The 16,516-nt window shown below is 34.6% G+C and overlaps 1 protein-coding gene across 1 annotated transcript; it reads right to left on the bottom strand.

Annotated features, from left to right (window-relative positions):
* Positions 1 to 2,921: 2,921 nt before the first annotated feature.
* Positions 2,922 to 15,411, bottom strand: LOC131528245 (torsin-1A-like). The gene is made up of 5 exons (XM_058757272.1): positions 14,991 to 15,411; positions 5,073 to 5,338; positions 4,752 to 4,927; positions 4,540 to 4,667; positions 2,922 to 4,004 (listed from the first exon to the last, which is right to left on the bottom strand). The coding sequence occupies exons 1-5, from the start codon at positions 15,097 to 15,099 to the stop codon at positions 3,757 to 3,759; spliced, it is 927 nt and encodes a 308-aa protein (XP_058613255.1). The 5' UTR covers positions 15,100 to 15,411; the 3' UTR covers positions 2,922 to 3,756.
* Between the last annotated feature and the right edge of the window lie 1,105 nt (positions 15,412 to 16,516).

Here is a 16,516-nt window from a genome sequence, read left to right on the forward strand (position 1 = left end):
AGTAAAAATATTTGAAAATGAGTACAGTAATAGTCAGGGTGACTGTGAACGGGAATCAATTGAAAGAACGAGCAAACCTATAAAGGAAAGATTTTTATGAGTGTTTGAAAATGGGACATGGTGTAAAAGTGCTTATGCAATACTTGGGGTGAATTTGCCTTTCATTTTCTCCAAAACTATACAGTAAAAATATTTGAAAATCAGTACAGTAATAGTCAGGATCACTGAACAGGAATCAATTGGAAGAATGAGCAAACCTATAAAACAAAGATTTTTATGAGTGTTTGAAAATGGGACGTCATTTAAAAGTGCAAGGATACACTTTGATGCTTGGGGTGACTTTTCCATTAATTTTCTCCAAAACTATACAGTAAAAATATTTGAAAACTATTTCAGTAACAGTCAGGGTCACTGTGAACAGGAATCACTTGAAAGAAAGAGCAAACCTATAAAGGAAATATTTTTATGAGTGTTTGAAAATGGGACATGGTGTAAAAGTGCTTATGCAATACTTGGGGTGAATTTGCCTTTCATTTTCTCCAAAACTATACAGTAAAAATATTTGAAAATTATTACAGTAATAGTCAGGGTCACTGTGAACAGGAATCAGTTAAAACAAAGCAAATCTATAAAGGAAAGAGTTTTATGAGTGTTTGAAAATGGGTAACGGTGCAACTGCTAGAATGCACTTTGTTTTTTGGAGTGATTTTTCCATTAATTTTCTCCAAAACTATACAGTAAAAAGACTTGAAAAGTCATACAGTAATAGTCAGGGTGACTGTGAACAGGAATCAACTGGAAGAATGAGCAAACCTATAAAGCAAAGTAAAATGATGTAAAAGTGCAAGGATTCACTCAGATGCTTGTGGTGAATTTGCCTTTAATTTTCTCAAAAACTATACAGTATAAATATTTGAAAATTATTACAGTAATATTCAGGGTCACTGTTAACAGGAATCAATTGGAAGAATGAGCAAACCTATTAAGGAAAGCTTTTTGTGAGTAAGTGCTTATGAGAAAATGTGTGAATGCACATTGAGATTTGGAGTGATTTGCCATTAATTTGTACAAAAATTGTACAGTAGATTTAACTTGAAAATGAATACAGTAATGGTCACTCTAAACAAGTATCAGTTGAAAGGTACACACACACACACACACATATATATATAGTAACATTGATAAATGATGTATATTAATAAATGTACAATACAAATGTTAATGTACAAAAAATAAAAATATTCACAAACATTAATTCAATGTTCAAGTCATTAAAAAAATTCCTGAAATTGTATTATTTATGTAATGATATAAAATAGCAATAAATACATATTCTGATGGCATCAAAGATGCGCAAACCAAAAAAAAAAAAGTGCGGCTGGCTTGACCGCAGTAGGTCTTTTCATAATCTAGAGAAACATGTGAGCATGTCAGTGGGGTACGGTTGAGACACAGTGTATCAACTGCACCCGGATTGGTGTCCTATTGCTTCACAAGCTGCTTAGTTGTACAGTGTTATGATAATAGGATAAAATTCACATTTACACATATGCTATGCAAATTCTGTTTTAAAAAAAATGATATTTGTGATATTTCAACTGTCTATTATTAATGGACAAATTTTCTTTGTGAATGAATGTTAAAAGGATTACATAGCATTTTAAGAAATACACAAAGTGGGTACAGTTGAGACACCCTTTATAAGTTGCTATGTACTGTATACAGTAACAGTCCAATCTTAGAAAATAAAATGCATACAGAGGCTGTGTGTTTGTGTACTGGTATTATGTCAAATGTCCCCACAAGTATAGTAATACCAGTAAATTCTAACCTCTAATCATACAGAATGATTGAAAATGTAAAAATGCAGAAAGTTTCGAGTGATGCATAGGTTTAGGGGTAGGGTTATAGAATATACAGGTATTGTACAGATATAGATATTGTTATTTTTACTGTTATGTTTACATTTGTACTGTTTTCCATATATTTTGTAGTGTTAAATATTTGTTCCTATATTTTGTTTAACTGAATCTGAATTAAATAAAGCAAATAAATAAATTTATTTTTAAACTGTAATTATTTAAAACTGTAATTTTGTAATTTATTACATATTCAATAAATGGATAGCCATCTTCAGAGCATTTAGAATGGGTGTCTCAACTGTACCATGCTACTGTTTCAACTGTACACCATATGGGTACAGTTGAGACAAAAATGCACCTCATGTTTATGAGCTAATTGTGGAAAATATAAACTACTTATGGCTATTATCAATTTATGATATTTTAGTACACAAGCAAAAGAAACATCATGTGAAAAATCACTTCATTTCAGCGTCTAGTTTTTGTGTAGTGATGTAAAAAGCATAAAGTGTCTCTACTGTACTCAGTCTGTACCCCTACGAACCCAGAGCCTCCGTATCAGAAAGCGATACAACAATCATCTTCCATCCGAAGACTCGTGTTGCATTTCGGGGCAAAGCAAAAAACATTGTCGAACAACATTATAAAATGCGGGAAACTATTACAGTTTTTCTCAATCGATTTGACACTTTTCTCCAGTGCAATGTACTTGTTCTCAAAACAATTAGCACAGCCACCCAAACACAAAATTATCTTAACCAAACAGTTCAACTTTACTGCAAAATGAAGCACTGCAATTTTTTCTAGTAATGCGTTTATTAAAAGTAAATATTAACATCAAATCTATAGGTTTGTTCTCTAATGATTATAAAACATAGTCAGCTGTAGATGCACAAATACACTAATGAGATTATTAGTTTATTGCAATTCTTCAACAGGAGTTTTGTTATATATATATATATAACAAAACTCCTGTTATATATATATATATATATATATATATATATATATATATATATATACATATATATATATATATTGTGTATATCTAAACAAACAACAAAAATTTTAAAATGTAAAAAATTTAAAAAAAAGTTCTCCAACTCCTATCACCCATCTGAAACTAATTGCCCCTTTAAACTTAAAATCTGTTTGTGCCACCTTTAGCAGCATGAACTGCAAACAAACTTTTCTGATAACTACAGATATGTATATATACACATATCTGTCGGTCTATCTATCTATCTATCTATCTATCTATCTATCTATCTATCTATCTATATATATATATCTATAGTTGTCCTAAGACAAGAATGGGTATTGTTTTGGTTTTAGGACAACTTTGATGAAAGGTTTTGATCCACTACATACATATATACAGTATATATATATATATATATATCCACTATATATATAGATAAACACACACGTGTGTGTGTGTTTGCTGTATACATGAATTATTGATCTTGCCTTTCATTTATATCTGGAAGAGAATTTCATTGCATTTTATCTACACTACATATTTGCTGCGCTTGCATCATAGGAGAAAAAATGTAAGAAGGTTGAATCCATGCTTGACAAGCTCCTGTCTCAACATCTCCACAGGCCTCTTTCTTTGTGTCTAGTGATGTTGTTCTGGACCACCATGTCAACAATGCTCCTGTTTCATTCAAAATAATCTTGATTGTCCACCTGAATGATCTCAAACTTAAATTCTGAAAAATGTTTGGACATTTACTGTAAATACAGTAACTGAAGTTGTCCTATAGGACTAAAAATGTGTACCATCAACAATCATAGCACAACACTTGCTGTAAAGTCTACTGTGTGTTTTGTGTTACATTTTTAATTTAAATGATGAAGAGTGACAGATTGGAGATGCTTTTTCTGTGTGTTATGGTATATAGAAGTGCAATTTGTTAGCAATGAGCTTACAGCCCTGGTCCGAGAAGACGCGCTCCTCTTTAGGGAAGAAGATTAGGTCATCAGCCATTCTTTTAATCACATTGTTATCTGGAGTAAGACCCTGTCTGGCCATTTCACCCAAACCACACTGAATGACGTGCTTGTACTCCAGAGGAAGAAACGGCACGAAGAAATCCACCAGTTTCTTATCAATTAAACTAGTGTGCCAGAAACCACCTGCGGAAAGAGAGAAGAATGTGCAATTATAAAAGCAATAATAATATAAAGGTAATAAAAGGTAATGTGGGATCAACTCACTGCTATACTTCAGAAAACAGATATGGCTGTAAAATCTGATTGAATGAGCCGCGCATAAAACTACAGTCATCTGACCAATGCGCTAATAATTTATACAAATAATGACTTCTGTTATGCTGCCGGTTTAATGAATATCATTACTTAAAGAAAAAATGTTTAATGTGATTATTATTAATATATACGGTAATAACCATTTGTGTTTTATCATATCGCTACTGTTGGCATTTAATTAGACTACTAATTTTACATTTCACTTATTTAATAATTACTCATTTTACAACACTTTTAAATGTTTAGTGATTTTATAACATGTTTAAGGTGCCAATTGTACCCAACGACTGCTTTTAACTGTAAAATCACTACAACTGACAGTGTTGTATGGCTTATTGCTCTATTAATTAACAATCCGACTGCTGTGATGATTCTCTGAGAGCAAGAGAGACACTTGACTTACTGTCTTCGTTGTTGAAGACAGACTGTGAGAGTACCGTCTCTAGATCCTTCAGCTGGATCTCCTCTCGTTCTTTACCATCCCTCCAGAATTTCATAGTCACGTCATTGATCATCTTACCCCCAGCATTGCTACAAAAACAAAAACATCTGGCTTACAGAGGCTGTTTGATTGAAATGAATGGGTCAAAAGTTTTCTGGGCTGATGACACTGACCTGAGGAAGATGAAGATGGCCTGTCTGTATGACACTCCGTCCAGGTTGTCTGAGAAATCCAGGTAAGGTTTTATACTGTCGATCAGCTCCAAGGGCATTTTATCCATTTCATCAAAGATGAACATTGAACGTGGGCAGATAGAGACATTCCCTCGTATCCACTCCTGTAACTGCGTCTAAACACACGCAATCATACATTTTGTACAGATATGAGAGTTAAGGGACACAAAAGATTAATATATTAAAACAAGTTGGTGCAACAAAATACAGGTCTTTTCTATGTATTTGCATATTGTGCATATATATATATCAACTCATTACCTTGTACTCGTCAATGTGAGCCTTGAGAGGAAAATGTGTTGTCACTGAAAACAGATGAACAAAGCTGCACTTCATCTTTTTTTTGTAAATATTTTCCGCTATAAGCTGGCTAACAAAGGTCTTCCCGGTCCCGGTCCAGCCGTGGAGGGACAGAACCAGCGGTTTCTTTGGGTTTTTATTCTCCATGAAGCCTGTGACGGTTTTCAGGATGACCTCAGCAGCGATATGCTGCCCGTACAGCTTTGTTTCGAGGTCATTCTTCAGCCCTGTGGATGAGAGGACAGATTCACAGCATGTTGGCATGCTCTACTGCAAAACATGCAACATTCCAGCAACATCCAGAGCAGAGTCTGAGCCTATAATCGTTTAGTTAACAGCCTTTTTGGTCTTTTAATATTATTATTATTATTATAACCTTTATTTTACCAGGAAAAAAAACACTGCAATTAAAAATCTCTTTTACAAGAGCATCCTGGTCAAGACTGACAGTAACACAGCTCACGTGGGTTTAACAGATAACATACATACACTACCGGTCAAAAGTTTTAGAACAGTAAGATTTTTAATGTTTTTTAAAGAAGTCTCTTCTGCTCACCAAGCCTGCATTTATTTGATCCGAAGTACAGAAGAAAAAAAAACAGTACAATTTTGAAATATTTTTACTATTTAAAATAACTATTTTCTATTTGAATATATTTTAAAATGTAATTTATTCCTGTGATTTTCAAAGCTGAATATTTAGCATCATTACTCCAGTCACATGATCCTTCGGAAATCGTTCTAATATTCTGATTTGCTGCTCAAGAAACGAGCCGTTCGTTGTAGTTCTTGAAAAGGGAAATATCTCCCTTTGGAGTTGACTTTGAGATTTGTAACTTTGTAGATCTTTTTATGCCCAAACACACACACATACACACTGACTAAGTGAAAAAGCATAATAGGACCCCTTTAAAATATCATCTTGTGATGTTGGGTGCCAGAATCGACGTAATACAGCCTCAAATTAGAAATTTGATCACATACCTGCTGCCACTGCCAGACAAAAAAAACGATGACAGCTGTGGTTAAATGCGATAAAACGAGCGGATTGGACAGAAAAGATAGTCAAAAATGCTTGCGTTTGCAGCGCACACTTCTTATCAGAATGGGTTCAATAAAGTGTGGTCTTTTGTTGTTATGGGCGTGTCTAAAGATTTCTTGCATCTCACGACTATGTCGTGTATGAAATAATGTCTGTGTGCATGTGTGTAAAACAACAAACTGACGATTTATATATAGCCTAATATAATAATGTAGCTTTAAAAATAGTTGCCAACTGAAATTGAAATTATAGGCTATAGCCTACATCTTCATCATGACTAGATAGACACTGTGAGTTTGTCTTTACTATACAGGTTAGATGTGATCCACCTCATAGTAACAGTCCTGCCAGACCGTCCATCCTTTGAGTGAGCGTGTAACGTTACAGGTCGGCCGATCTGGTTTCGTCTGTTAAACTCTAAGTTAAAGTTAACCTTTTTGACATGTTTCCGTGTTGTTGTTGCTCACCAATGGCATGGATGCGATGTTGTCTGGGGGTTTGGCAAAAGGAGGTTGGGACGGTGGGCGGTGCTCAGGATGGTGACTGAGTAGTTCGGACGTCGCATTTTTATGGAAGTCACAACGGTTCGTGAAACATCACAGCTACTTAATGCAGGCTGTGTGCATTTTACTGTGGATTGACTGTTTTAAAACTTATATGGTAGTTACATAGCCCTAGACCTCAGTTATCATGAAAAAAGCCAGGAAATTTCAGTTTTGACAATATGGGATCTTTAATACACATAATCTAGTGGGGAAATAGCCTACATTTATTTACTATTACATTTAATTCAGTATTTAGTTATTTATTAACATTTATTTTTGATCATTTATTTTTTTATTTGTGATAATGAGGTATAATTTTGAACTTGAGAATGAGTAAATGACAGAATTATATTTTTTGGATGAACTATCCCTTTAATATGCTAATAGTGATGGGAAGTCCACGATCTGGTTCTTTCAAACAGTTCGTTTAACCCTCTAGTTGTGTTCGGGTCCCAAAGAAGATTTTCTTTTTCCTGAAAATACTAGTTAACGTTATCGCATTGGACTCGAACTGACTTTGTTCACACAGGGTATAAGTAGGCTACCTCTCAGAAATTCTTTTTTTTAGAATTTTCGTTTTTATTTCACCTCACACTTGTGGTGTTCCCGGTCAAAAATGACCGTACTCCAAACAATTGCTTATAAATCTCTCATTATGCTATATTATCACAAAATATTGGATTCATTCTTTTAGTCAACTTGTTTTCTTTCATTTAGGACTGGTTTTGTGTTTCTATTTGCATCTGATTAATCGTACACTGTAAAAAATGACTGTGACTAAAACGGTAAAAAACTGTGAAAATGCTACAGTAAAAACCAGTTAAATGGTTAACAGTAAGTTCCCCTAATATATACGGTGAAAAACTGTAATAGACATTTCAGACAATTTTACGGTGAAATACCGTTTTTTGGAAGTGAAAAAGAATGTAAAATTTACAGGGAAAAAACGTAAATTGACGTTCCCAGAATTCCCTGTGTTGCGTTTCAAATTGGATGTTTTTTCTTTGAAATAACTATGTTTCTTCTTAGTTTTTTCTTATCAATTATGTTTATTAAGGTTGTATGTTACATCTAATGTTGTTAAATTAATGTTTATTGCATATTTCAGTTTAATGAGTCCACCATGATGGTGTTTAGTGTTTGTGTGAATGAAACTGTGCACCTTCTATATATGTTATTATTTAAAAGCTGCTTGTGATGGGCTTTGGTTCATCATGTGACTTTCTCATCACCACCTGCATTTGGTGGTTATCAGTGTATTACAAAGGTACAAAACAGATTTCAGTCCTTCAATAGGTTGGTATATTAACATTATATCAGTTAATGAAATTACAGTATTTAACTGTAAATTTAAGTTAAAACCGTAAAATCTAAAATGTTGCTACTGTATTTTTTACAGTAGAATTCCGGCAACCACAGCTGCTGGTTTTTTACCATAAGTTTTACAGAATTTTTTTAGTGTTGGCCTCATTTATCTGAGAGTAGGTACCTCGTTTTTTGAGTGAAAAAAAAACTGTTTATCACACTAGTGTGCTTTAATGTTTAATTGGGAAGTTTGCTTTTAAATGCTTTTATTTTGTACAAAATTGCAAAAAGTCACATTTGTGGTGTTCCCGGTAAAAAATGACCGGACTCCAAACAATTGCCTATAAATCTGTCATTATGCTATATTATCACCAAATATTGTATACAATCTTTTTGTCAACTTCTTTTCTTTCATTTAGGACTGGTTTTGTGTTTCTATTTGCATCTGATTAATCGTAGGCCTCATTTATCTGAGTAGGCACCTAATTTTTTGAGTGAAAAAAGCATTTTTTATGAATAATTTTCACAATATGAGATTAAAAATATTATGAAAATTTGCACTGTTTATCACACTAGTGTGCTTTAATGTTTAATCAGGAAGTTTGCTTTTAAATGATTTTATTTTGTACAAAATTGCAAAAAGTCACACTTGTCAAAAATGGCCAGCCATTGAAAGTGAATGGGGAAGATCACAAAAAACAGCACCAGTACACTGTGAGACCATGAAAGCCTCAAACCCTATTTTCTTAATGTTTTGTCTAGAATATGTGATAAAAGAAAATATTATTTCGAAGTCAATGCAGGCTGAAGTTTGAGCGTGTGTGTGTGTGTGTGTGTGTGAGAGAGAGAGAGAGAGAGAGATAGAGACAGAGAGTCATCATAAAAGCATACTGCATGCAGTTCAGGGTAGGATGAAATAGGTGTAATACTCACAATAGTTTGTATGCATGGATGTGTGTGTGTGTGTGTGTGTGATAGTGTGAGTATACATGCATCCACTATTGTGTAATTTTACTATATATCATGTTATTTACTCAATATAGTATTATCTTACTTAAAATATTATGTATGGTTATAAAAGTAATCAATAGACTGATCAATATGCTGATTATTACAATACTGGATGTCTTAATACAGATTGTGAGTCTTAAAGGTCCCATGACATGCTGCTTTTTGGATGCTTTTATATAGGCCTAAGTGGTCCCTAGTACTGTATCTGAAGTCTGTTTCCCTGAAATTCAGCCTTGGTGCAGAATTTCCGCCACTACAAGCCAGTCCCACAATGAGCTTTCCTTAGGACGTGCCATTTCTGTGTCTGTAGCTTTAAATGCTAATGAGGAGGAGAGAGGCGGGGCAAGGTGGAGGGTGGGGGTGTGGCCTTAACCAGCTTGCGCTACCATGCGCTAATGTTGACAGTGGATATATCGCAATGGCTCGTAGACACACAGCCTGCATCCCAATGTGCACACTATCCATCCTAAAGTCTATGTGATATTAGTAATTTTCAATACTATTTAGGGCAGATAGGGTGGATAGTATGCACATTGGGATGCAGCACGCAGGGATAGTCCTTCAAGCTTTTCAGTTTGACCCAGAATCTGATCCGGATGGAGAAGAACCGGATGAAGAAGTTGATACTCAGCGGCTACAGCAGGACGTCTCCGAATGGTTAGTTTAAAATATTGTGTCTGGATATGGTACTTTAGTTGGTTTGTTTATGTATGCTGTTACAGTTATTATCATGTAGTTAATGCTAGCCATAGAGTCGGATGAAGGAACTAAAAAAATACTTCGGTGTTCATTTGTTCATCCAAATACTGAGCAACTGCCATGCTTCGCTCGTTTGCAAGCCATGATGTCTCTCGAGGAAAAAAATATTGCGCTCACCTCGCACGGTAGTAGCTAATTTTCTCATGGGTGGGCAAAGCAGAGAAAGGGAGGAACCTTTCCCGTATGACGACATAAAGGGAAGATTCCAGATTGGGCATCTGAGCTTTCATTTTCTCAAAGGCGAAGCAGGATACCCAGGGCTCGGTTTACACCTATCGCCATTTCTAGCCACTGGGGGACCATAGGCAGTCTAGGGGAACTCATATTAATGTTAAAAAACCTCATAAAGTGAAATTTTCATGCCATGGGACCTTTAAGGGGCCATCCAGTGGACAGTACTGGTGTCTTCTATTAGATTGTACTAGTGAACCTAAATAACCCAATAAACTTTGGGTGATTTCCAGGATATGACAGGTACAAGTAAACAACTTTGATATATGTCTCATGTGACCACCTCCAACCAAAAAACCGGAACTACCAAATATGGTTCGCTTAAACAGATATAAAGTCTTATTTTGACATCTGGAACTCTGCTTCTTGAGCTTTATTGACAAATTTCAGAAGCCCATCGTTTGTTTCCACAACACCACACACGCACAGGTCCAAGACCTTTATGTTTGCAACCACAGCATGCTCCTGAACACTAGTTGTTTCTCTTACTTTCATTCTTCCCCATTCACTTTCAATGCCGGACATTTTTGACAAGTGTGACTTTGTGCAATTTTGTTAAAGAATTTAAAAGAAAACCTCCTAATTAAACATTAAAGCACACTAGTGTGAGAAACAGTGCAAATTTTCATAATTCTTTATCTCATATTGTGAAAATTATTCATTAAAAAAAATGCTTTTTTCACTCAAAAAATTAGGTGCCTATACTTTCGGATAAATGAGGCCTATGATTAATCAGATATAAATAGGAACACAAAACCAGTTCCAAATGAAAGAAAACAAGTTGATAAAAAGATTGAATCCAATATTTGGTGAAAATATTGCATAATAAGATATTTATAAGCAATTGCTTGGAGTCTGGTCATTTTTGACCGGGAACACCACAAGTGTGACTATTTGCAATTTTGTACAAAATAAAAGCATTTAAAAGCAAACTTCCTGATTAAACATTAAAGCACACTAGTGTGAGAAACAGTGCAAATTTTATAATTTTGTTTACTCAATATAGTATTATCTTACTTAAAATATTATGTATGGTTATAAAAGTAATCAATAGACTGATCAATATGCTGATTATTACAATACTGGATGTCTTAATACAGATTGTGAGTCTTAAAGGTCCCATGACATGCTGCTTTTGGATGCTTTTATATAGGCCTAAGTGGTCCCTAGTACTGTATCTGAAGTCTGTTTCCCTGAAATTCAGCCTTGGTGCAGAATTTCCGCCACTACAAGCCAGTCCCACAATGAGCTTTCCTTAGGACGTGCCATTTCTGTGTCTGTAGCTTTAAATGCTAATGAGGAGGAGAGAGGCGGGGCAAGGTGGAGGGTGGGGGTGTGGCCTTAACCAGCTTGCGCTACCATGCGCTAATGTTGACAGTGGATATATCGCAATGGCTCGTAGACACACAGCCTGCATCCCAATGTGCACACTATCCATCCTAAAGTCTATGTGATATTAGTAATTTTCAATACTATTTAGGGCAGATAGGGTGGATAGTATGCACATTGGGATGCAGCACGCAGGGATAGTCCTTCAAGCTTTTCAGTTTGACCCAGAATCTGATCCGGATGGAGAAGAACCGGATGAAGAAGTTGATACTCAGCGGCTACAGCAGGACGTCTCCGAATGGTTAGTTTAAAATATTGTGTCTGGATATGGTACTTTAGTTGGTTTGTTTATGTATGCTGTTACAGTTATTATCATGTAGTTAATGCTAGCCATAGAGTCGGATGAAGGAACTAAAAAAATACTTCGGTGTTCATTTGTCCATCCAAATACTGAGCAACTGCCATGCTTCGCTCGTTTGCAAGCCATGATGTCTCTCGAGGAAAAAAAAAATATTGCGCTCACCTCGCACGGTAGTAGCTAATTTTCTCATGGGTGGGCAAAGCAGAGAAAGGGGAGGGAACCTTTCCCCGTATGACGACATAAAGGGAAGATTCCAGATTGGGCATCTGAGCTTTCATTTTCTCAAAGGCGAAGCAGGATACCCAGGGCTCGGTTTACACCTATCGCCATTTCTAGCCACTGGGGGACCATAGGCAGTCTAGGGGAACTCATATTAATGTTAAAAAACCTCATAAAGTGAAATTTTCATGCCATGGGACCTTTAAGGGGCCATCCAGTGGACAGTACTGGTGTCTTCTATTAGATTGTACTAGTGAACCTAAATAACCAAATAAACTTTGGGTGATTTCCAGGATATGACAGGTACAAGTAAACAACTTTGATATATGTCTCATGTGACCACCTCCAACCAAAAAACCGGAACTACCAAATATGGTTCGCTTAAACAGATATAAAGTCTTATTTTGACATCTGGAACTCTGCTTCTTGAGCTTTATTGACAAATTTCAGAAGCCCATCGTTTGTTTCCACAACACCACACACGCACAGGTCCAAGACCTTTATGTTTGCAACCACAGCATGCTCCTGAACACTAGTTGTTTCTCTTACTTTCATTCTTCCCCATTCACTTTCAATGCCGGACATTTTTGACAAGTGTGACTTTGTGCAATTTTGTACAAAATTAAAGAATTTAAAAGAAAACCTCCTAATTAAACATTAAAGCACACTAGTGTGAGAAACAGTGCAAATTTTCATAATTTTTTATCTCATATTGTGAAAATTATTCATTAAAAAAAATGCTTTTTTCACTCAAAAAATTAGGTGCCTATACTTTCGGATAAATGAGGCCTATGATTAATCAGATATAAATAGGAACACAAAACCAGTTCCAAATGAAAGAAAACAAGTTGATAAAAAGATTGAATCCAATATTTGGTGAAAATATTGCATAATAAGATATTTATAAGCAATTGCTTGGAGTCTGGTCATTTTTGACCGGGAACACCACAAGTGTGACTATTTGCAATTTTGTACAAAATAAAAGCATTTAAAAGCAAACTTCCTGATTAAACATTAAAGCACACTAGTGTGATAGACAGTGCAAATTTTTATAATTTTGTTTATCTCATATTGTGAAAATTATTCATAAAATGCTTTTTTCACTCAAAAAATGAGGTACCTATACTTTCGGATAAATAAGGCCTACGATTAATCAGATGCAAATAGAAACACAAAACCAGTCCTAAATGAAAGAAAACAAGTTGATAAAAAGATTGAATCTAATATTTGGTGATATTACAGCATAATGAGAGATTTATAAGCAATTGTTTGGAGTCCGGTCAGGGAACACCACAAGTCTGACAGGAATCCGAACACAACCAGAGGGTTAAATGAACTGGTAAAAAAAACAAACAAAAAAAAAACACGTTTTACATAATCACGCAATGATGTGAAACGCGGATGATTTGCTGTCTTAAACATATAAAGTGAATAATCTTAATATTTTTACATGACGCATGAGAAAACATTTTTTTTTAAAAACGTTAATGAAGCCTCATGAACTCTTAAATTATTAAATGATTCCCTTAATATTTCTCTTGTGGCTCGTATAGTGAAAATCATGAGAAGAAACGTAGGCTATATTTCGCGTTAAACAGGTTGTTTTTGAAAATCGGTGCATGAAATAAAGCTGCTCTGAATTTTCATTGATGACTGCAGTGTTAATAATAATAATTATAGGCCAATAATTCATTATATAAATTAATAGACCTGTTTTTTTTTTTTTTTGTTTTTTAAATATTTTTTAAAACATTTTCAATGAGGAGTAAGCTAGCCTATTTTATTATCCTCACAGCCACAGCGCATCATTTTGTGTGTGCAAAATTCAAAATTACATGAATGTGCAGCGATATTACAGCTACACAACCCAGCCTAAGATAGGTTTGATGTTGTGAAATAATGTATGTAGCCTAATTTACGCGCATCAGGGAGCCACTCTCAAAATGCGGGGTATTGAAATCGTTTTTGAATGCGCGCCACTGATCTATAATAGAGAACATTATATATCAAGATCAGTGATGCGCGCTCGTGCTTTACTTTCGCTTTCAAGATCATTCTACAGGAAGGACATTATGGTCAGATTAAGGTTAAGGTCAGATGCTCTGTTGCGTCACGAACATGCAATTTAAACGTGTTAAGTGTACGTGTCAATGCATTTAAGAAAGAAAAAAAAGACATTTACATTACAATTTTCCTACCTTTTTGCTTTATTTAGCTCAGAATGCATTTTGAAATTCACACTGCATTTTGCCACAATTATCACGCGGTATTATGATGAAAATGCACTCCTACCATGTCCTACCCCATTCATGCATTTAGGAAAAATAACATTTAAATGATAGTTTTGCTACAGTTTTTGCTTGGACATGTTAAACATATCAATTTTGCAACTTATAAAGCTTTAAAATGTTTAATTTACACAGGCTATTAAAACTAGTGTAGCAAATGGCAAATGTAAAATATATAATTGAATTTTCTTTTTCATTTTGCACCAAAGGTTGCACACATGTATGGGAAAATGTATATTTAAATACAGAAATGCATTGCCATTTTGGATATTACATTTCAGACTGAATATTGCTACCCATGTGCTTCTGAATGGGGGCTGTGCACGACAGACTTCTGTATTCTGTAAAATTGTTTTCACAGTCGGATATTAAAATTTTATGAAACATCAACAATACAAACAACTAGGCAGGTTAGCTGATTATTTTAAAAGTCCATAGATATGGACATCAATTCATACTGCTGTAAACACTTTCTCCGACAAGCGGATGCCACGAGACCTGTTTTCCGGGTTTGGCGCTAGATAACCCATTAAATAAGTGATAAACAAATGACTGCAGACCTAAATAATTACCTATTCAAAGAATACATGTAATGAATTTTTATATAGTATATGTATACAGCCTATCCTTTATTTATTTTGTGCAGTATAAACTTTATAATCCTTTTCTCGTTTACATTTCCTCATTTGTATTTACTTTATTTATTAATATCGCAGGTTTCATTCTGCATATCACAAAACTATCTAATCAAATTGTATTATGATCAAATCCACATTAACTCTCTTTTACCGTATTTATTGAAGTTGATCCACTTCTCATTACAGACTTCCTTTTCCCCACTGAATGTCCAGAATGCTCCCAGAGCAACAACTAGTGCAACGCCGGCCTCAATGATCATCCTGTCTGTCGTTTTACTAAATAAATCATCGATACAAAAAGCGGGCTCAAACTCAGTCTGCACTTCCTGGTCACATAAAGTTTGAACATCTTTAAATTCGAAGGCCCGTTTAAGCAAAATCTGCGCAGAACCAATCACCGGTGATCACTGCGAGATGAGATGCATGCTGGTTAGAAATGTGTGCAGTCGAGCACACTTGCTCTGCTTCCCAATGTTCATACTATCCATCCTAAATAGTTTGTGAGATTAGAATAAGCGCGTCCCAAAGCATAGTATGTTGAAAAGAGTATCCAGTCATTATATATTGATCAGTGATGCGCGCTCGTGTTTTACTTTCGTTTTCAAGGTCGCGAAAATGTTTTTGCTTTTTCAGACACACTTACTATATTTGAATTACACTATACTAAGTGCATATTAAATGTATTATTTTGAAACAACTTTAAGTATATTTAGTGTATGGAATCAGATTTGTGCTAATTAAAATGAATGTAATTTTTCAAGAAACTTGTGAAAATATAAATTGAAACTGAATAAAATGTCTTTGAAACTAAAAAAAAAAAAAATTAATTGCAGGGAAAATCTTTGACTTCGTTTTTTATATACTGCAGGTTTTGCAACTGTTTTCTCCTCTTTCATTCACTGATCTGTACTTACAAATGCACTTCCAGAGTTTTCACTTCTTGACCTGGAAGTGAAGGCGTCAGTGTGGATGTGAGGGTCTGTTAGCGGCTTCATATTTCATTTTAATGATATAAAGTTAGGAGTCTTGTTTTTGAATTCAATCTGTATTTATCTGTTGCTACTACTCTGTCAACATAAGCTTTTAGGAGCACGAGAAATCAAACGCGAGAGAAAAAGAAGGTCATATTTAGGTTTAATTATTAAAGTACAGTATATAATACTGGAAATATTGTATAATGTCCAATGGTCTCTTATGATATTTGTTTATTGCTCTTGATTCTTTTGCATTGTAGGGTCTAATTAGGTTGAGTTGTTACATTTGAAATATAATACTATCCTGTGATATATTCAGACGTCAAGAAAGTCTCACTCCAACCAGGCAATCAAGCTTATTTTATTACATATTCCACACAAACAATGTTCTTGCTGCCAGTTGTTTTTATCATGCTGATATTTTTTAGTTATTTTTATTTAGTTAACATCATCATCTAACATTTAAAATTGGAAATACATTTTTAACAATCAACTCTTTCAAGTGTGACTTTTATAAACCAGTTGAATTAATGTAAATGAAAATATGAATGAATTCAAATAAATGTGCATTCTTTATTATCACTATAGCATACAAGTATCAAAGTGAAAGTCTTTGATGCAATTATGTTGTGACAGGAAAGACCAGAATCCACAAAACACTAACTGCATAGTATACATAATGCACAGTATTATTATAATTTAC

The sequence above is a fragment of the Onychostoma macrolepis genome, chromosome 21 (assembly GCF_012432095.1).
Source record: "Onychostoma macrolepis isolate SWU-2019 chromosome 21, ASM1243209v1, whole genome shotgun sequence".
In the NCBI taxonomy this organism is placed as follows: domain Eukaryota; kingdom Metazoa; phylum Chordata; class Actinopteri; order Cypriniformes; family Cyprinidae; genus Onychostoma; species Onychostoma macrolepis.

What these genes read in the sequence shown, in the direction of transcription:
- LOC131528245 (XM_058757272.1), bottom strand. Translation starts at nt 15,099, where the DNA reads ATGATCATTGAGGCCGGCGTTGCACTAGTTGTTGCTCTGGGAGCATTC. An exon ending in GATCAACTTCAATAAATACG is followed by an intron (nt 5,339 to 14,990) that starts GTAAAAGAGAGT and finishes TCTCATCCACAG; the next exon opens with GGCTGAAGAATGACCTCGAA. An exon ending in CTCACATTGACGAGTACAAG is followed by an intron (nt 4,928 to 5,072) that starts GTAATGAGTTGA and finishes GCGTGTGTTTAG; the next exon opens with ACGCAGTTACAGGAGTGGAT.